The 22,351-nt window shown below is 33.6% G+C and overlaps 2 protein-coding genes across 2 annotated transcripts; both read left to right on the top strand.

The window, feature by feature from the left end:
• Window positions 1-2,113: 2,113 nt before the first annotated feature.
• LOC132745679 (uncharacterized) lies at window positions 2,114-15,623 on the top strand. The gene is made up of 3 exons (XM_060734638.1): window positions 2,114-2,211; window positions 2,306-2,332; window positions 15,156-15,623. The coding sequence occupies exons 1-3, from the start codon at window positions 2,160-2,162 to the stop codon at window positions 15,434-15,436; spliced, it is 360 nt and encodes a 119-aa protein (XP_060590621.1). The 5' UTR covers window positions 2,114-2,159; the 3' UTR covers window positions 15,437-15,623.
• Window positions 15,624-16,258: 635 nt separating this feature from the next.
• LOC132745677 (4-hydroxyphenylpyruvate dioxygenase-like) lies at window positions 16,259-22,007 on the top strand (the record flags this gene model as incomplete). The annotated part of the gene is given in 8 exon segments (XM_060734637.1): window positions 16,259-16,359; window positions 16,660-16,705; window positions 17,921-18,003; window positions 18,730-18,926; window positions 19,859-19,936; window positions 20,255-20,417; window positions 21,446-21,517; window positions 21,891-22,007. Coding segments are annotated over 7 exon segments (735 nt in total), but the record flags the coding sequence as incomplete, so codon positions are not given.
• Between the last annotated feature and the right edge of the window lie 344 nt (window positions 22,008-22,351).

Below are 22,351 nucleotides of genomic sequence, written 5' to 3'. Positions count from 1 at the left end.
ATCAAGGTTAATTCTAAAAGAACACGCACTTTCATTTTAAATGCTTATATAAATATATGTTCCTCGTCTGTTACAGACTGAAAAGGAAACAAGGAACTTGAAGAATATGATTATATATTGTGCCTAACACATAATACTTAATTTTTATGAAGAAATGAATTTTATTTTATTTTTTTTTGTAAAAAAGAAAAGTAGACCAGCCTTCGACTTCTTTCATGCCAGTATATGTGTGACAACTGAATAAACCAAAACCAGTCCAGTGACTGTGTTTAAAATAGCTCAGTGTTTATTACCTATTAATTGGAACCATAAAATGAAAATAAGATAAGACATCTTTTATTTCATAATACAAGATGTAAGGCAAGCTTAATCATTAAGTTTAATTTAGCACTTAAAACTCGTTAAATTTGACCTTTAAAGATGAAAATTATCATTTTTGACAGGTGTTTTTGTAGTATATACAAACGTTTTCCGATGAACTCCGTTACAGTTATCACAAGAACCCCTGACAAGTTATCATGAGAAAATCATCCTTCGTGTAACAGTTCCTCCCCCGTGTATTCTAATCAATATCTGAACTTTTTAGCAATACATATGTATCATAATATATTACTCAATATGTACAAACCGATTATTCAAAACTATTATAAATTATAAATGATTGTATCCGGAAAGTTAAAAAATATTCTTGCAACAGTTCTTACCCCTGGTCATTTGCTATGCAATAATCCATTAAAACAATAAAGGGTCACTATATGTCTGGTCATTTGGTCTGATGCACTACAATGTGTACATGGTGTGCACTTCTAGGTCAGTTTTAGTGAACACCATGTACACAAGGCTCAACGTACACACATGACTTGTTTATTCAGCTTCGGCTTTGTAACGTAACCTGTCCACAGTCGTTCTCAGATGAATCAGCTCAGCGGTTTCCAAAACGTTAATTAAGTAATCATCAGGATTTAAAATTGTCGTCAAGATAGTGATCGATTTATCCGCCAAATCGATTTGTCTAATTCATTTGGCCTAAACTGTTTGATCAAATTGACTACTTTCAACTTTATATTGAAAAACACATTGCACGTCCGCAAATTATCTTGATGTTTTTTTTTTAAATTTGACAAGTCTTTTTTTTGTTGGACTTGGTCACAATTAATGAGCTTTGAAAAGGAGTGTTTTATAGTTTGCCAAGAATGAGTGTACAGAAATATCCGACCGTTCAACATGTAATGATAAGTGTTAGACAACTTAACGAGAGCGAGCGCAGATTCAGTTCATGCTGATAGTGGATATGACACATGCACATTTTGGTAGGATCTCAACATATTTTCAGACAACGATAAATGGATTGTTTCGACCACAGCCTGTAGTTAAAGCCGTGCTTCGATTGTGGATGCTATGAAAAGCCTCTACTAAACTACAATTTGCGCTTCTTTAAGCGTATATTGATGGCACGAAACCACAATCCCTTTTCACACGAGTTCTCGTGACAATTTTTAAGGTGTCGAAATTTAGTTGATGTATTGTACATAATGTTCATTTCCTTTGTAACAGAAAGCTACCTACTGTACGTAACACTTGTAATAATGTATTCCGTTCTAAAATATTAAAGGAATTATGTTTTTCTATAGAGCATACTGTATATATATCATTTATAAATGTGGATCTTTCACGTCCTAGCTCGCGTCCTATCCAACACCACACAAGCTGGCTCCCTTAATTAATATATGTAATATAGAAACAGTCTCAAAAACCAAATTATATACAATGTAAATGTCCGGGGCTGTAATTGTTGTGTTAAAATTTCTTGTCTTCCGTTTAAAGTTGTCATGTGTTAATTCTAAATTGCGAATTCGTCCTATTAAATATAAAAAATATGTAGCTTAATTTATTTATAAATTTTAATTTCCTCATATTGTTAATATTCAAACCATAATGTGCTATTAAATTTACTTACTGTTCTGCAGATTTAAATGAAGAGATGGAGGGACGAATATTTCTATATACGCTATAAATATCTTAAGTTGTAAATAATGGTACATATATTATATAATGATAGCAGGGCCTCTCGCTATATGATGTTTACATCTCAATTTATGGCACGTGGAGGTGTGTAGCCAATGACCATTTTGATTAGTCAATCTTAATATAGCTAACCAATGGGAAACGCTAATACACAAACAGATTTGTGTTGTTCAAGAAGACAAAATGGTGAGTGGAATATTTTCTCAGTCGTTTCCATGTATTTTCGTATTGTAATCATTTGAAGAAATTTTAATTATCACGTTTTTTGTTTCTTTTTCAGACTACCTACACGAACAAAGGCCCAAAAGTAAGTGACACTCTCATGTTTTTGTTCTGGTTTATGTTTTTAGTTGATAATGGTTGACCTTGAACTGTTGTTTACCTCGTAATGTGGTTTTGTGGGGTTTTGTGATCAATCATATTTGATTTCAAGATAAATAGATAGACTGTTTAGACCGTTTTTTGATAGCAATTTAATTGCATTTGATATTGTATGAATTTACGTTATTGTAATTAGATGTTTTGCCAGTTTTGATAATCTTTTCAAATAGCGTGATGCAACATGAAGCATAATTTGCATTCATGCATTTGTAGTACAAATCGAGCACCTGTCATATTCCACCTCAGTACATATATATCTACATATACATCTACACTTATGAGCAATACCTGGCGTGTTACAATGTTATGATTTCATTAGTTGATGTAATTCATTATTGTACAAAATGTAATGTGTAGGCTTAATATTCTTTCCTCCATTAACTGGCCTTTATTAGGAGGCTTGATGTGCCTTTAATAGTACTAAATTACATTCGTACATAAACGTTAATGTCTGTACATAATTCATATTATGTGTAAATTCATGAGTGGGGTGGGGGGAGGGTGGGGAGGGAGGGTGTGAAAACATTCATAGGATTTTAATTAATTAGGTTTATTGCTTTTTGTAATGTGGTTATTGTAAATAATGTCTTTGTAAAATATGTTGTACAATTATAATACAATACATTGTATTAAGTTCAGGGCGGGATCCAGAAATTTTGTGTGGGGTAGGGAAGGCTTATGTGTGAAAAACCAAACTCCCCTGGAGTTCCCTTTAATGTTTACATTTTGCACCTGTTATAACATTTTATTACTCAAACAACAAGCTACTAAATGAAAATGTACAAAACTCATAATTCCATGTCAGTCTTTATACCAAAATAAAAATATATTCTCAAAATTGGCATGTCTAAACTGTCTGATGTCCTTATGAAATACAAACTGACACCATCCAACATCCCTGTAGGCCAGTGCTGCTTCCAACACAATCAAACTAAACTAAATTTGTTCTAACACATTCCAGGATAAATTAATAGCTGGCTTTGACGGCATCTAAAATATCATGAGATATTATTTATAGTGCAGTGTTTAAATATCAAATATTTGTTTGCATTTTTAATGAATGTCAGATTTTATTTTTGCTTTCAAATGCATTTGAGCCGCGTCACGACAAAACCAACATAATGCTTTTGCGACCAGCATGGATCCAGACCAGCCTGCGCATCCGGGCATTCTGATCAGGATCCATGCTGTTCGCAATCAGTTTCTCTACTTGTAATAGGGTTTGTAAGCGAACAGCATGGATCCTGATCAGACTGCGTGGATGCGCAGGCTGGTCTGGATCCATGCTGGTTGCAAACGCATTGCGTTGGTTTTGTCGTGACGCGGCTCAAATGAAATAGTTGAAGTTGCAGCTGTTGAGTACACAATTTGAATCAATGAAAATTTTTTATGCTCCCCGAAAAATTTCGGGGGAGCATATAGTCGGCGCCTTGTCCGTCTGTCCGTCCGTCTGTCCGTCTGTCCGTCCGTTTTCTTGTCCGGAGCATAACTTAAAAACCCTTGGAGATTATTTGTTTAAACTTCATACAGTGGTAGAGGGCATTGAGGGGGAGTGCAGTGTCAAAGAACCATAACTCTATTTTGCCCGGTTTTTTAATTATCTCCCCTTATAGAAAAATCTTGTCCGGGGCATAACTCTAAAACTATAAGAGATATCAACATGAATCTTTGTAGGTGAATAGATCTCAATGGGTAGATGTGCAGTGCATAAGAACAATAACTCTTTTTGTCCTAATTTTGGAGTTATTGCCCTTTGTTAATTTCAACACTTTGAACTTTGTCCGGAACATAACTCTAAAACTATAAGAGATATCAAGATGAAACATTGTAGGTAGATAGATCTCATTGAGTAGAAGTGCAGTGCAAAAGAACCATAACTCTGTTAAGCCTCATTTTTGAATTATCTCCCCTTATAGAAAAATCTTGTCCGGGGCATAACTCTAAAACTATAAGAGATATCAACATGAAACTTTGTAGGTGAATAGATCTCAATGGGTAGATGTGCAGTGCATAAGAACAATAACTCTTTTTGTCCTAATTTTGGAGTTATTGCCCTTTGTTAATTTTAACACTGAACTTTGTCCGGAACATAACTCTAAAATTATAAGAGATATCAAGATGAAACATTGTAGGTAGATAGATCTCATTGAGTAGAAGTGCAGTGCAAAAGAACCATAACTCTGTTAAGCCTCATTTTTGAATTATCTCCCCTTATAGAAAAATCTTGTCCGGGGCATAACTCTAAAACTATAAGAGATATCAACATGAAACTTTGTAGGTGAATAGATCTCAATGGGTAGATGTGCAGTGCATAAGAACAATAACTCTTTTTGTCCTAATTTTGGAGTTATTGCCCTTTGTTAATTTTAACACTGAACTTTGTCCGGAACATAACTCTAAAATTATAAGAGATATCAAGATGAAACATTGTAGGTAGATAGATCTCATTGAGTAGAAGTGCAGTGCAAAAAAAAACATAACTCTGTTAAGCCTCATTTTTGAATTATCTCCCCTTTTAGAAAAATCTTGTACTGGACATAGCTGTAAAACTATAAGAGATATCAACATGAAACTTTGTAGGTAGATGTATCTCAATGGGTAGATGTGCAGTGCATGAGAATCATAACTCTGCCTTGCCTAATTCTGGAGTTATTGCCATTTGTTTATTTTTACTTTTTTAATTTGTCCGGAACATAACTCGGAAACCATAAGAGATATCAACAAGAAACTTTGTAAGTTGATAGATAACACTTAGTGATTAGAAGTGCAGTGGAAAGAACAGTAACTCTGCCTTTCCTAATTTTGAAATTATTGCACTTTGAACTTTTTCCAGGGACATAACTCTGAAACTACAAGAGGTGTACTTTCCTGTGTCCAAAACCTATTCTGGGAGCATCACCCGGCTCAAACCGGGCTCTTGTTGCAATATGTGTATATATTTATGTGAATAAAGCTGAAGTGTGGCTTGCAGTACAAATATGACTTCAATAATGATTTCCACATTATTGCTGCTAGACTCTATGACTTTTATGGTGCTTTTATGGTGTTCTCATATTGATTTTAAAGGTGCATAATGTCTCAATTATGTTTGCAATTAACAGCATCAGGGTCTGAAATTTCGCTACCATTATTTGTTTGGTCTGACAACCCAAACAAATAAAAACTTGTGTGAAATAAAAATTATAGCATTTTTTTGCCATAATGGGACTTAAAATGAAATATGGCCTTTATATGCTGACCTTGAGCTGCCATTCATTTGACAGCATTATACTTCATAGGTCCTCCTGCCCTACTGGTTAAAATTTGCCTCTGACTTGTGCTTCGGCAGTGTTTTTTTCACCAAAATATTCGGCGAAATTCTCCCTATTCCCCCCTCAAAATAGTATGTTTTTTCCCCTCTCAAAGCTGAAATTTCCCCCTATAATATGACAGCCCAAATCTGCCTGCAATGAATATCATATTTTGGCAACTAACTGCCGAAAAATGCTTTATTTTATGCCTGTAAGACTTACTGTTAAGCAAGGTTTTTCATATAGGTAAGGGGAGCTACTCCTGGTATCCCAACAAGTTTATCATGTGACACATCAATATTTTAGATCTGTATAAAAATCCCCCTCCTGTTGCATTTTTCCCCTTCCAATGGGCACTGACCCCCTTCCCCCAAAAGTGAAAAAAAAACACTGCTTCGGATTCTTTCATATATGTTGAAGCTATCCAGGTTGTGTATGGAAGTTTGATTTTTTTTCACTCAAAGTTTCCGCTAAAGACTGAAATAGAAGAGCACCTGAATTATTTGTCCACCAGGAAAGCTGGACAGTTGCCAGATGACCTTTGCATTACTTGTGTGTCTTTAAATACAAACAAAATACTACAATGTCTGTTTAAATAATAAGGTTAACTTGTAAGACTTGAACTTAATCAGTTGTCAACTTTAACACTGTGACAGCTGGGCACTTAATGTTGTGGGAGACAATGTCTGTTTCTTTATCAATGTTATTTTTTTACAACAATCTTCTTCAACGTACTATAATATCAATATTTAAGATCTAGATTGATCTTCGATAACTATTACAGTTATTTAGAGATCTTTTTAACATCCTGTATTGATCCCATGTTTAAATAATAAGTTTTTGTAAGCCTAAGGAAAGAATAATAATGGCCCAGTTTAATGACACATAGTTTGCAGTTTTTTATGTGGACATAAGTAAGGACACAAGTACATTACTTATTGGCGACGCCGGTGAGCGGCGTCGTCTATTATGGAACGCTTTTTATTTTTGCCTATGGAAGGAGCTGTTATTATTAGCAGTTAATTTCATGTTGTGTAAATTAGTTTTATTTTGATTCGTAAAAATCAAGTAAACAAATGTGTTGTTATATTTGTATTTAATAACTTTATGTAAAAAGCATGTGCATTGTGATATTATTTTCACGAAATTGCGGGTTAAGTTTAACAGCTTGTCCCTTAGTTTTAATGACAATACTAAAACCCGGATTTCGAATATCGTTGTGGTCTAGATTGAGGCGTATCATTTATACATTTTCAAAATTTTCCTACAAGAAGAAAGTTCACCTGCAATTGAGTATAAGGATAGGTAATGAAACTGTTGTAAACGATTATCCTATTGATTTTATCCTTATTACATTTATCTGTTGCGCAGAATGGTTGTTTTTACAAAGTGTACCAGTATCCGGATGTTGAAAGCTATCCGATTTTCTGCAATTACTGCTGACACATGGCCATCTATTTTTTTATGAATACTTTACCATTAATTTGCATGGCTTGATAAAATTGAACCTGCAACATTTCATAATTTTGCTGTTTATCGTGTTCTTTTGGGTTTCAGGTTTTCTTTATTTTAAGGGGAAGTAACTTATGTTTACTAAATTATTTGTTCTTTTCTGTCTATCTTAGGTATTACTTATAATACTATTTTTTGTTGTATATAATTCACCAGTTGTAAGGTCATCAAAAGCATGTTAATGTTAATGTTAGGATTTCATATTTATTTAATATAAACTGGGAATTATTAATGTTATGTGCATGTACATGTATATCTTAGACAGTAGTATATTGATATGTTGAGACTTATAATTTTTCTGCATTTAAAGAGATACAGTTATGTCATTATTATTAAAGGGATGAGACTTTCATTTAAAGTTATAAATGATAAAACATGTATTGATTGAAAATGTCCTTAAACTTGGATCAAGCAATATAATTAATAAAGTCTCAAAAAATCATATTCTGAATAGTTATTCTATTTTTTTCTAACATGTGCATAGTTTGAAAAGGACAGCTTCTGTCTTATCTATTTGTAATGAAGAGACACCGGTCTCAACCTCCAGGTCTCCTGAGTCAACGCGACAACAGACTGTACATAGAGTAGATTGTTACTTGCCCTTGAATAAATTTGTGCACTAAATTTATAGTGGGTGATTTGTGCCACATGAAAACCAACATAGTACAAAAAGTAACTGGGCGCCAGATGAAAACATGAAAATACAATCTACCACTAGTGGTTTGTTTGTTGCATTTTCATGTTTTTGCCCGGTGCCCTTGATGCAAAATACAAATCAGCCTTCATAAAATTTCTTATGTTGGTCACAGGTTAATGAGTTCTGGTCAAGCTCAAAGTTTTTCTCATCCTATGACTGCATATAAGCATGAGTTCAATTTCCTATGCTCTGTAACATAAGAAATTCACGAACACAAATCGATATAGTGGGGAAATATGTTGTGGTTTAGAACTGTTTCATTATTAAAGAGAAAATGTGTAGCAGGACGGATAGCTCAGTTGGTCTTCTGAAAGTCATGGGTTTGAGTCATGGTCAGGCAGTTTCAGTCAGGGTTTAGAAGTGGTTTTTCAATTGACACATGTTTGATTCATTTAACAGATTGCATTATTTGAAATGGACAAAGGCAGTATTGCATGATACTTTTAGATCTACAAAGGGCATTTGATACAGTTGAACACACTATCCTGCACATGAAGAAGTTGTTTTTCTTCTTCTTCTTCATGAAACTTCAAGCATCTGCCATATATAATGACATTCTTACATGGTTTAAGTCTTATCTCTGATAGTAGCTGGTTGATGTGGCTGGTACTTATTCTACTACTGCTCTGAGTACCTATGCTGTCCCCCTGATGTTCATTTTAGGTCTTCTTTTATGTCTAATATATGTCAATTACATGTCTTCAACCCTAAGCAATAAGCTTTTATTATAATGCACAGGCACAAGCATCAGACCTTGGATGAAAAAATATGGCCAGATTGATAAAAAAACCTGTGTTCATCTTAAAAGTGTCAACAACCAAAATAAAATGTAAATAATGACCCCCTTTAAAATATACTTCAAGTTGAAAGTATATTTTTAAAGGGGATCATTATTTACATATTTTGTTTTGGTTTTTGTGTCGCCTCTACGGAGTAGTGGCGACATATAGGGATCACTTCTCCGTCGTCTGTCTGTCCGTCTGTCCGTCTGTCCGTCTGTCTGTCTGTCTGTCTGTCCGTCTGTCCGTCCGTCCGTCACAAAACTTGTCCGGACTACTCCTCATAAACTACTAGTGCAATTTCATCCAAACTTTACAGGAATGATCAGTACCAAGTCTAGTTGTGCATATTGTCAGGATTTTCCGGTTCAATGGTTTTTGTCAGAGTTATGGCCCTTTAATAATTTTTAATTTTAAAGTTTGTCCGGACTACTTCTCTTATACCACTAATGCAATTTCATTGAAACTTTACAGGATTGATCTGTTGCTCAAGTCCTTGCGCATATTGCACGGGTTTTCCGGTTGAATGATTTTTGGCCGAGTTATGGCCCTTTGATAAAAAGGTTTCTTTTTTTGTGTTGCCAGATACACAAAAGCTTGTCCGGACTACTCCTCATAAACTACTGGTGCAATTTCATCCAAACTTTACAGGAATGATCAGTACCAAGTCTAGTTGTGCATATTGTCAGCATTTTCCGGTTCAATGATTTTTGTTTCAGTTATGGCCCTTTAATAATTTTTATTTTTAAAGTTTGTCCAGACTACTTCTCTTATACCACTTATGCAATTTCAATGAAATTTTACAGGATTGATCTGTAGCTCAAGTCCTTGCGCATATTGCACGGGTTTTCCGGTTGAATGATTTTTGGCCGAGTTATGGCCCTTTGATAAAAAGGTGTTTTTTTCTGTGTGTTGCCAGATACGCAAAAGCTTGTCCGGACTACTCCTCATAAGCTACTGGTGCAATTTTATCCAAACTTTACATGATTGATTAGTTCTTAGTCTAGTTGTGCACTGTCCGTCTGTCTGTCCGTCTGTCACAAAATTTGTCCCAACATGAAATTGGCCATTATGAGGCGACACATGTGATTACTGATCGCTCTTGTTATAAACACAGTTTTTTTTATCAATCTGGTCATCTGGTCATATTTTTTCTTCCCAGGTCCGATACTCGTGCCAGTGATTATATGCTGATGACTCACGAATCCTTGTGTCTCATAAATTAAATCTGAAGAAATTCTTTCTTATAGTATGAGTCTTATAAGATTGCTTAATTGACTATAAATTGCCTTTGCATCTTGGCAAGACAGAGTCTATTCTTTTTTGGTTTAAGTTTCAACTTAACCTGGCCCTAGCCTCCAGGTCACATGTAATGGTACTGCTATAAAGTACACATCTTTTGTTAAGTTTCAACTTAACCTGGCCCTAGCCTCCAGGTCACATGTAATGGTACTGCTATAAAGTACACATCTTTTGTTAAGTATTTAGGGGGTACGTTACGATACCGAAATCAACTTGATTTCGGTAGAGTTACCGAAATCAACTTTTCATTACCGAAATCAACTCGTAAAACACAAACTAGTTAAAATATTGCTATTATTTCTTCATTATTTGATGAAAAATAGTAAAATAGATTTTCAGTTAAAAAATCTGTTGAAAATATTTTATTTAACGATGTTATTAACAAAAATGTAATTATTGAGTTACTTCCCTTTGTTCTAAACAGCCCGTTATGTGTTTAGCATTACCGAAATCAGCTGTGAAGTTTAAATTATTTATATAAAATACATGTATAATACATATATATTGATTATTTGAGGTATTATGTTTTTGAAATTAAAGAAAACCTACTGATGAGAGCGTTCAGTTGCAACTGAATAGATATCGCGTGTGATATCTGTTCAGTGCATCCAGGCCACACCACGGGGAGGCCTTCATGGCCCATCATTTTTTTCTTTTTTCTTTTCTTTTTTTTCTTTTTTTTTTCTTTTAATTTCTTTTATAATCAATTAATTAATTTTCTTTTCATTTTTGTCAAATTTAATATCTATGTTTTTTTGTTTGTTTGTTTTTTTTATATTTTTTTTTTATATACATCTTTTTTTTCATATGCATCTTTTACATAATAATGTACGTTTTCATCTATAACAATAATACTTTTTGCATACATTCTACCACTAGAAGATGGATTTTGTAAGACATTAGCACAAGCACGTGATTGTCGTGCATGACAATTTTCTATTCAAATAGTATTTTTAAAAAGCTATGATCGGACTTTGATGGAAAAATATAATACTGTGTAATGTACACAAATTATGTATGTACAGCAACAATTTATTACAAGACACTAGCACTAGCACTAGATTGTTCTGCATAACAATTTTCTGCAGAAAAAATATCCGGACGTTTATGATTTTCTATTATAAATTTGAATACAGATATATAATTTGACTGCTCTAAAAATTTATCAGGGAATAATCTTGATATTTAGTTATTTGATCCTTATTTCATAATTATCAATTATTTTAAACTGATTTTTTGCATGTAAGTCAAAATTAACCTATTGTAATATATTATAATGAAAAACAATTAATAAAACGCTTAATTGTGATTTTATAAGTTGATTTCGGTAATGAAAAGTTGATTTCGGTAACTTTACCGAAATCAAGTTGATTTCGGTATCGTAACGTACCGGTATTTAGGTGCAAATCTGGATCAAATTCTTTTGGCGTCGCCCTTTGATGCTTTGCATCAATGCTTTTCTTGTATAGTATTAAAAGGCTTTTGGCATGCCTAGATAAACATTGCTTTTTCATTGACCTTTAGAGAATAATGTTTTGTAAATCAGGCCAAATAAAAAAAAAATTCTTTGGTCATTTTGTAAACACACATAATTATGATGCATTTGTTTGAAATTTACTAATTAAACATCTTATAAATGTATACATTTAATAAATGAAATGTATGTATCTAATTTGCTTGAAAAAATTAATTTACTGCAGTAACTACATGAAATAAAGGACTTACAACTGAAAAACACAAATATTTTTAACTGTCAGGTTTTTACTCCCATTCTATAGTAGTTAAAGGTGACTGTTTACTGGTTTAGAAGAAAATTATTTATCTAAATTACTTTAAGTTTTTTCTTCTCCACTTAAAAACTTTAGTGTACACAAATTTAAAGGTAGGGTCACTTTCTCCTACCTGTGAAAAAAAGTCTTATGTGTTGCAGATAATTAAAAAGGGTTATGTTTTCTTTTTTACCTAGCTTTCTTGAACTAAGAGTTTATGTTGACTGATAATGGATTGATGGTTTATTTGTCATTCTGATTCATCCGCTTCTAGCTCAACAATTTGTTGAATACTCAGCTAGGTGTGTTGGTGTTGATTTGGCATCGCTGTAACATTTAAGCCTCTTTAATGATGAACAATGGTGTGGTTCATCGCAAGAGCTTAAAATAGAAAAGAAAAAGATATTTGGTATTCATTTTAAATTGGATCATTTCGATTTTTACTGAAATTTAACAAGTTTATTAGGAAACGTTGTAAATTATACTTCTCTCACAAACTTAGTGTATATATATTAAAGCTTATATCTGCAGCCTGTTAACAGTTAACAAAATTATTGTTTGCATTTTGAATAAAAAATAGTGTTTGTCCTTTATCATGAAGAGCAAATGGTGCATGCACAAAACCATTGAAAAACGGTTAGAACTTTATTTAAATATAACCTTATTTAAATATTTTGCAATGTTTCAGAACATTTTATTCTGTTAATGACACTACAACATCTAATTGTGTGTTAGTGTGTTAAATAAACAGAGGCAATTTCTATGTTACAACTCTTTGCAGAATCAGCCATACCGTTATTTTTTATAACATAATTTTTACAGTTTATAAGTTTTATAACCTATTTATTTGAAGAAGCCTGACCAAAAAAAAAAAAAAAAAAAAAAAAAAAAAAAAAAAAAAAAAAAAACATAATAAAACAAAATAACCATAAGAAAGACAAAAATTTTAGATTTCTTCTATTAATTATGCCCCCATTTTGAAAAAAAGGGGGTATATTGCTTTGCACTTGTCGGTCCGTCGGTCCGTCGGTCCGTCGGTCCGTAGACCAAATGGTTTCCGAGTGATAACTAAAGAACCCTTAGGCCTAGGAACTTCAAACTTGGTATGGTGATTGGTCATGACCAGTAGATGACCCCTATTGATTTTGGGGTCAAGGGGTCAAAGGTCAAGGTCACATTGACCTTGAAAGCAAAAACGGTTTCCGATCAATAACTAAAGAACCTTAAGGCCTAGGAACTTCAAACTTGGTATGGTGATTGGTCATGACCAGTAGATGACCCCTATTGATTTTGGGGTCAAGGGGTCAAAGGTCAAGGTCACATTGACCTTGAAAGCAAAATCGGTTTCCGATCAATAACTAAAGAACCTTAAGGCCTAGGAACTTCAAACTTGGTATGGTGATTGGTCATGATCAGTAGATGACCCCTATTGATTTTGGAGTCAAGGGGTCAAAGGTCAAGGTCACATTGACCTTGAAAGCAAAAAAACAGTTTCCGATCAATAACTAAAGAACCTTAAGGCCTAGGAACTTCAAACTTGGTATGGTGGTTAGTCATGACCAGTAGATGACCCCTATTGATTTTGGGGTCAAGGGGTCAAAGGTCAAGGTCACATTGACCTTAAAGCAAAAACGGTTTCCGATCAATAAACTAAAGAACCTTAAGGCCTAGGAACTTCAAACTTGGTATGGTGATTGGTCATGATCAGTAGATGACCCCCTATTGATTTTGGGGTCAAGGGGTCAAAGGTCAAGGTCACATTGACCTTGTAGGTAAAAACGGTTTCCGATCAATACCTAAAGAACCTTATAGGCTTAGGAACATTAAACTTGGTATGGTGATTGGTCATGATCAGTAGATGACCCCTATTGATTTTGGGGTCAAGGGGTCAAAGGTCAAGGTCACATTGACCTTGTAGGTAAAAACGGTTTCCGATCAATAACTAAAGAACCTTAAGGCCTAGGAACTTCAAACTTGGTATGGTGATTTGTCATGACCAGCAGATTACTCCTATTGATTTTGGGATCAAGGGGTCAAAGGTCAAGGTCACAATGACCTTGTAAGTAAAAACGGTTTCTGATCAATAACTAAAGAACGCTTCGGCCTAGAAACTTCAAACTTGGCATGGTGATTGGTCATGACCAGCAGATGACCCTTTTGATTTTGGGGTCAAAGGTCAAGGTCACATTGACCTTGTATGTTAAAACGGTTTCCGATCAATAATAAGAGAACCCATAGGCCTAAGAACTTCAAAACTTGGCATGCTGATTGGTCATGAACCAGCAGATGACCCCTATTGATTTTGGGGTTCAAAGGTCAAGGTCACATTGACCTTGTAGGTTAAAACGGTTTCTGATCAATTTACTAAAAACGCCTAGGCCTAGGAACTTCAAACTTTGTATGATGATTGGTCGTGACCAGCAGATGACCCCTATTGAGTTTTGGGTCAAGGGGTCAAAGGTCAAGGTCATGACCAGTAGATACTTTATAACCCTTATTAATTGTTTGATCACTGGGTCAGACGTCATGCATAATAACCTTATCACATGACTAATTGGCTGCTGATAGGGGGCATACATGTTTTACAAACATATCTTGTTTTTGTGATAATTTTTATAAAAAATTTTAAAATTGTCTAGTAAACAAATTAAGTTTTTTGTTCAGTTAGAATGTTGGATGAGACAGTCCAATCTTCATAAATTATACAGGTAATGTGTAAGTAACACACTTAAAATAGCTCTTCTCCCATAAAACATGCTAACTGTTACATGTGTTTGTTACATATGATGTTTATACATTTCCTGGATCCTGTAACACAATTTTTTTTATAGTTTAATATCATAAAATGAAGATTTGTCAATATCTTAAGTTCAAAAAAGCATTATTTGCAAAGATATTACCGAATTAACATTTCATGTTAATAAAGAGAGGTAATAAGAAATCTATTTTCGATATAGTCTAAGCCAAATTTTGTCTATAAGAAATGATTGCATGGATTTTAATGATTACTTATAATACGAATAAACATTTGCAGTATATATTTAACATATTCTTGGATGTTTGGAAATTGTTTTAGAAGAATAATTATTTACATAATTATATAAAATTTCATATAAAAGTTATTACATCCGTAATTATAATGTTAAGGATCTTTAAACTACATGTAAAAACTGCTGGTGGAATTTCAATGAAATTTCAAAGAAATAATCTGAGTGCCATTCCTAGTTGCACATATCGCTGGCACATTCCGCCTGGCTGCACAAAATTAAGTTTGCGTTGTGAAAATGTGCTTTCTCATCTGTAAGTGTGTAGCTTGGATAGAATTATGTTCTGCATTAGGAAGTAATGGCAATTAACATAAGTATGATAAAGTGTTAAAATTGTTTATTCTCTGTTACAGCCGGAGGCAGGAAAATTTGTGTCATTTCACAGAGTCAAATTCTGGGTCGGAAAAATGCAAAACAGGTACTGTATATATTTCTCATCTACACAAACATTTTAAACCAGGTGAAGGTCACTGCTTTGTGTTCAAATCCCACCAGGGACTTTGGATTTCTTTCTTGTAAGGAAGCTATCCAACTTGCTTTCAGAACATCATTGGTTCTACTTGGATGCCCATTGCTACCTGAAAAATGCACAGAAGGGCAACTGAGGTCTTTCTCTTCTGCGCAACAGAAGTAATACCATCTTTAGCCAGCTTTGAATTTTGATAAGTCAATTTAAATTAGTCATATGAATTTGTTCTTTCTGTTTGACTCTACATCAATGTAATATCCAATATTAAAGTTAAATTGTTTGACTGGTCAGGGAGTGTCCATGACACTGACTGATGCTAGTACTGACACCCTGACAATTACCCATAACCCTTTGCACTGACATTGACCCCTAACCCTTGGCCCTGACATTGACCCCCCAACCCTTGGCCCTGACATTTACACTTAATTCTTTGCACTGATATTGACCCCTTGACATTGACCCCTAACCTTTGGCCCTGACATTGACCCTTAATACTTTGCACTAACATTGACCCCTAACCCTTGGAACTGACATTGACATCTAACCCGTGGCCCTGAAATTGACCCTTAATCATTTGCACTGACATTGACCCTTAACTCTTAGCCCTAACATTGATCTTTAATCCTTGGCCCTGACATTGACCCTAAATCCATGGCACTGACATTGACCCCTAACCCTTGGCCCTGACATTGACCTTTAACCCTTGGCACTGACATTGACCTCTAACCCTTGGCACTGACATAGACCTCTAACCCTTGGCACTGACATTGACCTCTAACCCTTGGTACTGACATTGACCTCAGACCCTTGGCACTGACTCCAACCACATTGTCCCTTAACGCTTATGCTTACTTTCTGATCCAGACCAGAACTATGTTTTAAGTACTAGAATTTTATTTCATAAGCTCACATGTCTTTTATAAAATCACATCTCTCAATCAAGTTGATATTTTAAGATACGTTTAATGCTCATCTATATCTAGGCTGCCTCTTACTACATTACAAGATTGGGTTTTGAACCCTTCGCATACCGAGGGCTTGAGACTGGAAGTAGAGAAGTGGCGGCCCATGTAGTCAGACAAAATAAGGTAACTTTTCTATTACTTCCTGTTTTAAGCCAAAATAGAGATAATTAAATTGTTTAAATGTGTTTCAAAACTTATTTGAATGTGTTAAAAAAAAAAAATTTTAAGAAAAAAAAAATTTCACCATTATGTTATAGTTATTAATAAGTCATGTAATAAATGGACATTTATTTATACAGCTAATTGTTTGATGTTAATTGTTTCACCTGAGATTCTCTATAGAAAGTCAAGATGTTATAATATGTATGACCCTGGGAAATGTCTTAATAGTCTTTATGGTGTTTTTAATAACTTTTTTTTCAGATTCTATTTGAGTTTGAAAACATGCTGAACCCTTATGAGCCAAAAGGTAATTATAATGTTTGTTCATTAAAGGCATATAAATGCTCAGAAATGAATAATACATTATGGCGTGTGTAGGAAGAGCAAACCTGCGTTTATACTCCTTAATAATGTATTAAGGCTTGTTAATGGAAAAGAAAAGAAAGAAATGGGCCAATGTGAAATAATTTGTGTTAAAGGCCCATTATGCCTTAGAAATGCTACTAATTTTATTTTCTCAATAACTTTTAATTTTGATATCTTGTGACTGTACTGTTTTCAATAATGCTTGTTCGCTATATACATGGACTATCTTTTGCAGATATAGCTCTGTTGGCAATCTGTGTAATTATAGTGAATTAGTGAATTAGCTTTTTGTACAGGAGTCAAAATACAACTTTTCTTACATTTCCCTACCTTTATTACATGTTATTCTTTCTTCAGTTATTAAACATATTAACATGCTCTAAATCCATTATTCAAACACTATTTTAATGTTTGACATTTCTAAAGAATTAAAAAATATTGAACACTGAGGCATAATGTGCCTTTAAAAATGTAACAAAATGTAAACAAGGTTTTGACATTCATACTAAGTACTTTATCTTTATTGGATTTAATTTGAAAATGCAAAAAAGCAAATGGTGGATCAGCTATATGCTAAAATAAATGGGGAAACTGTAACAGGATACATTAAAAATAAAAGTATAAAAAAAAGAGTGAAATTAAAATCAGTTTCGTTGTTGCTTAACATGCCTGAATGAGGATTTAAATTTATCAATTAAATTTAAAGTAAAGGAAATTTCAGTTGAAAGAAACACTTATTAATGAAATATAGATAAATGGTATTCATAAAGTACTATGATATTTTGATACTCACTCTTATCAGAGTGTGAAACCATAATAGTTTTTGTATACAGTAAATTCTCTTTATTAAGACCACTAATGCAACTGACTAAAATGAGTGGTCTTAATAGTGAAATGGTCTTAAAAGTGAATAAGCCACTTTTAGAATTGATGCAGTAGAACTAAACAACATGTAAATGTTTATGTACTCATGTCTTAAAAGCGAATGACACATGCACAATATCTTTGTGAAATAGATAAAACCCTGCTTAAAGTTGCAGAATTATATTTTGTTCTGGAACATTTTATTCTGTATAAGTACAATTGTATTATTATATAATTAGTTTTGTAATTTTTCTTGTCCAGTTCTTTGAAAATATTCTCTACTTGTTTACAGAGATAGGAGAGCATTTAATCAAGCATGGAGATGGGGTGAAAGATGTTGCATTTCAAGTGGAGGATGTTGATGCTATATACAAGGTAAATAATAACACATTAGTCAAATTACTAAGTGCTACACACTGTTTATATACCTATATATGAACCTTACACTGACTGTGAGTACAGATGGGAATATTAACAGCTACCACTCACTACAGATACCGAAACTCAATTTTACAAGTTAACTCATATTTGTTATTACATGTTTTTATTTTGGTGAACAGCCAACTAACTTTATACTTAGTCTACTGGTACCTCAGGTACTGAATCTGGTTTGATTGTGAGAAAGTGTAGATTTGGTTCCTGGCTTTGAAGATACAAATCAACTAATGTTCCTTGACACCTTACTTTATATTATATATATTTTCTTTAAACATACTTTTGTGATAAGCTTATAATATTATTAAAATATATGGTTCATATGGTAGTAAATCTCTGTATAAAAAATATTTTCTTTTATTTTAAGCGCACACGGTAGATGTATTGGTCATATGGAGAATTTCCAGCTTTACGGGTGAAGGAAGACCTCCGTTGCTTCTTTGTAAATTATTTCAGGCACAAGTGGGCTCCTGATTAGAACCACCAACATTCTGTAAACTAGCTGGATACATTCCTGCTGAGATTTGAGCGGTGAGGGACAGTAAAATTGAAGTCATAAATGGACAGTCTGGTCTAGTACAATACTGGGAATTATTGTTGCTAAAATACTAATATTCTTAGAATTAATGTCAAATTTTGTTAAATGTTTTCTTGATACTATTTCAGAGAGCTGTGGAGAAGGGAGCAATAGTCGTAAAACCGCCATCTGAGATGTCGGATGAGAACGGAACTGTACGATATTGTGTGATACAGACGTACGGAGATACGACCCACACCTTGTTTGACCTATCTGGCTTCAAGGGAATCTATTTACCAGGTTACAGAGCTACAGATTCCACTGGTGATCCCCTAACTAAGTTGCTGTAAGATAATTTTAGTATTGAAATTTATATAAGTTTTGATCTTTTTCATAAATTGCAAATAGTGATTTGACACTCGTGGTTAATTACAAAGACAATTCCACCTCATGTATGAAAATGTTATTTTCTTTTATGGTTTGGAGAACAGTATAGGTGTATGCTGACTTATCAACTTTAGTGGTAGAAGAAGACCTTGCATGCCCGTTTTTGCATTATTTCTGTCACAAGTGTGCATATGTAGACCTGTCTCAATATTTTGACTCCAAGACCGAACAATTTTACAAACTGACATTACATTAGATGTCAGGCATCCGTCGGACATATAATAAAAAGCCCTGGCGCACGATTTGTTGGGCTTGTGTAGAACCTCTTTTCTTTCAAATGCAAGATGGCTGATACTCATTGTCAACACAAGAACTTCTGATGATTGCTTATGATAAATACTATATGAGCCGCGTCACGACAAAACTAACATAGTGCGTTTGCGACCAGCATGGATCCAGACCAGCCTGTGCATCCGCGCAGTCTGATCAGGATCCATGCTGTTCGCTGTCAGTTTTCCACTTGTAATAGAGTTGGTTTTTGTGTGATTCTTAGCCCGATTTGAGTGAAAAATGTAATGCTACGATATTCATTTTTTGGTCATTTTGCATAAAAATGAACTTGCTGAAAACATAGGGTGAGAGAATGACTTGAAAATAAGCGTACACATAATTTTTTCAGACCTGAAACAAATGGTTCCCGAATCTCAGAAAAATCTTTCCAGTCCCTTCATTGTCATAAAACCTCAGTGGTGTCCCTTGAATAATCTTTACAGTCAAATGATTGTTTCACTAGTGCAATTATATATAAAAATTCATCAATAAAGGGAGGTAACACAGACATTTTTTTTCATTATAGTAAAACTGTGTAAATTGTTATGTTTTTTTTTACAGACCAAAGATTGGATTGAATTTTACAGATCATATTGTTGGTAATCAGCCAGACATGGAAATGGCTAATGTAGCTGAATGGTAAGTTATACCAGAGTTAATAATGTTGCAATGAAATGTGCACTGTGCATAAAAATTAAGAAAAAATCTAAGGCATTACAATATTTTATTGGAAAACTTAAATAAATTGTTTTCTCTTTTGCTATAAACTTAGGTTTGTTTATTATTATTTTTTTTTTTAATTAAAAAATTGTTCATTATTTTCTTGAAATACTTTAAAAAATTCATTATTTTGTTGAAAACTTAAAATTTGTTTATTTTGTTGAAAACTTAAAATTTGTTTATTTTGTTGAGAACTTACAATTTCTTATGCTGTTGGTATTTTTTGAAAATTTACAGGTATGAGAAGAATTTGATGTTTCACCGTTTCTGGTCAGTGGATGACGAGCAGGTGCACACAGAGTACTCTGCCCTTAGATCTATAGTTGTCACGAACTTTGAGGAGACGATAAAAATGCCGATTAACGAGCCGGCACCTGGGAAACGCAAGAGTCAGATACAGGTAATTTACAAATTTTGTTATTGTATTGATTACGGTCATGTTTGGTTATCTACCATATTGAAGGGTCCAGGTCAAATGATCGCTTTTTAAACTTAATTAGTGAAAGAAATATGTTTCGGAGTTTTTTCCATGCATGGTAACGATTTATTCAATGGAACGTTTAATTTGATATAGAAAAGGTGTCAGGTATCCATCTCTGTTAAGTTATCAAGATTAGGGGTGTGGATCGTCGGATAAGTGACGATCCAATCCGAACCACGATTCAGCACTTACGATTCACAAATCGAACCACAAATATTTTGTTATCAAGACACCCATGAATTTCAGAAAACATGTACATTAGTTATAAAAACATGTTTAATAAAATAAAAAAAAACAATAATAAACATTAAAAATATAAAATATAAAATAGATTTATGTTTTTATTCTTTGGATGAATATTTTTGTTTGTTTTTTGAAACCAATTACTTCCTAGCTCAGCATCATGGTTTTTAACCAGCAAATTGTATTTTAGGTAAACTTCATATAATTTATACTTTACTCGTATTTTCTCGATTTTAAGAGTGTGAGAAACAGTGAATGTATATAAAAAAATTAGATCGCGATACACGATCTCTGGGCTTACGAATAGTCAAACTCGATTTTTCACTTTGATTCGTGATTATCCGAGTACTCGGATACACGCCCCAGCCCTAATCAAGATTGCTAGTTTATGTGTTAAAGTTAAAACAATAATGAATCAGCAGGGAAAGTGTCAGGTCTAGAAATTTATTTGCAAGGTTGCAACCTGGTAAAAGCAAAACCTTTGATGATTTTTTTTTTTTGACAAAATTTTTCATATAACCTGAGCTGTCGTTTCAAATTATTTACTTGAAAAAGTCAATTAGGGAAAGAAAAATTTAGAAGTGATTGAGAATTTGACAAAACTTTGTAGGTATATGGTATATTACTGAAATATGTTACGTCAAACTCAAAGTTCTCCACCACATGTTGTTGACCAATCAAACCTGCTCATGCATATATTACAGGAGTATGTAGATTATTATGGTGGAGCCGGGGTACAACATATCGCCATGAACACAGATGACATTATTACAGCTGTAAGTATGTTTATCTTTCTCTTTGTTTCAAATTTGGGAAATGATTTCGCCTTTGTTATTCCGTCTGCCCATCCATTGTCATTAACATAGCAAGTACATTAGGTCACCAGAAAACTATTAGTCTTGTAGCGAAATTGTAGTAAGAAAGACTCTGTCGTGTTGGACTGTACTGTGCAATGTTGCATATATTGACCATGTAAAAAAGGTGCTTTATGTTACAGGATAACAAATGATTATTGCAGCCTTACCAGTACAGGAACCTTGGACCCTTAAAATGCTTTATATTCATATCTGTTAACCCACTTATAAGTTTTCTACAATATGATATATTTATATGATAAATCCTTAACCATGACATTTATGATATTGACAGGTCACAAATCTGCGAGCAAGAGGCCAGGAATTTCTGAAAATACCGAAGACATATTACACTAATCTCAGAGAGAGGCTAAAGACATCAAAGGTCAAGGTTACAGAAAGTTTGGATGTTGTAAGTAACTTGGTTTTTAAGTCATAAAAACGAAGTTAAGGTGGCATGATTGTGTGCATGTATGATTTTGCTCTGTGGGCGTGTCACTTTTACACTTACTATATTGTCTATGCTGTATTATGATATTTTGTATTATTAACTGCCATAGGGTGGTATAGTTGAACATTTGAATAATCTAATAAGTAGGCATTTTTGACTGCAGCATTTCTTGATTGAAATTTGTGAAGCGTTTATTAATGACAATTTTGCAAATACATGGATCTGAACAAGGTTGTAATGAACACTGTAAATATTTTCAGTCCAGCTTAAATTCAGTACTGTGTTTAGGTATTAAATTAATATAT

The sequence above is a fragment of the Ruditapes philippinarum genome, unplaced genomic scaffold (genome assembly GCF_026571515.1).
Source record: "Ruditapes philippinarum isolate M1 unplaced genomic scaffold, ASM2657151v2 ctg5488_1_1_1_1, whole genome shotgun sequence".
Classification (NCBI taxonomy): Eukaryota; Metazoa; Mollusca; class Bivalvia; order Venerida; family Veneridae; genus Ruditapes; species Ruditapes philippinarum.
Note: the sequence above shows the minus strand (reverse complement) of the source record. Positions and strands in the feature narration are given on the sequence as shown.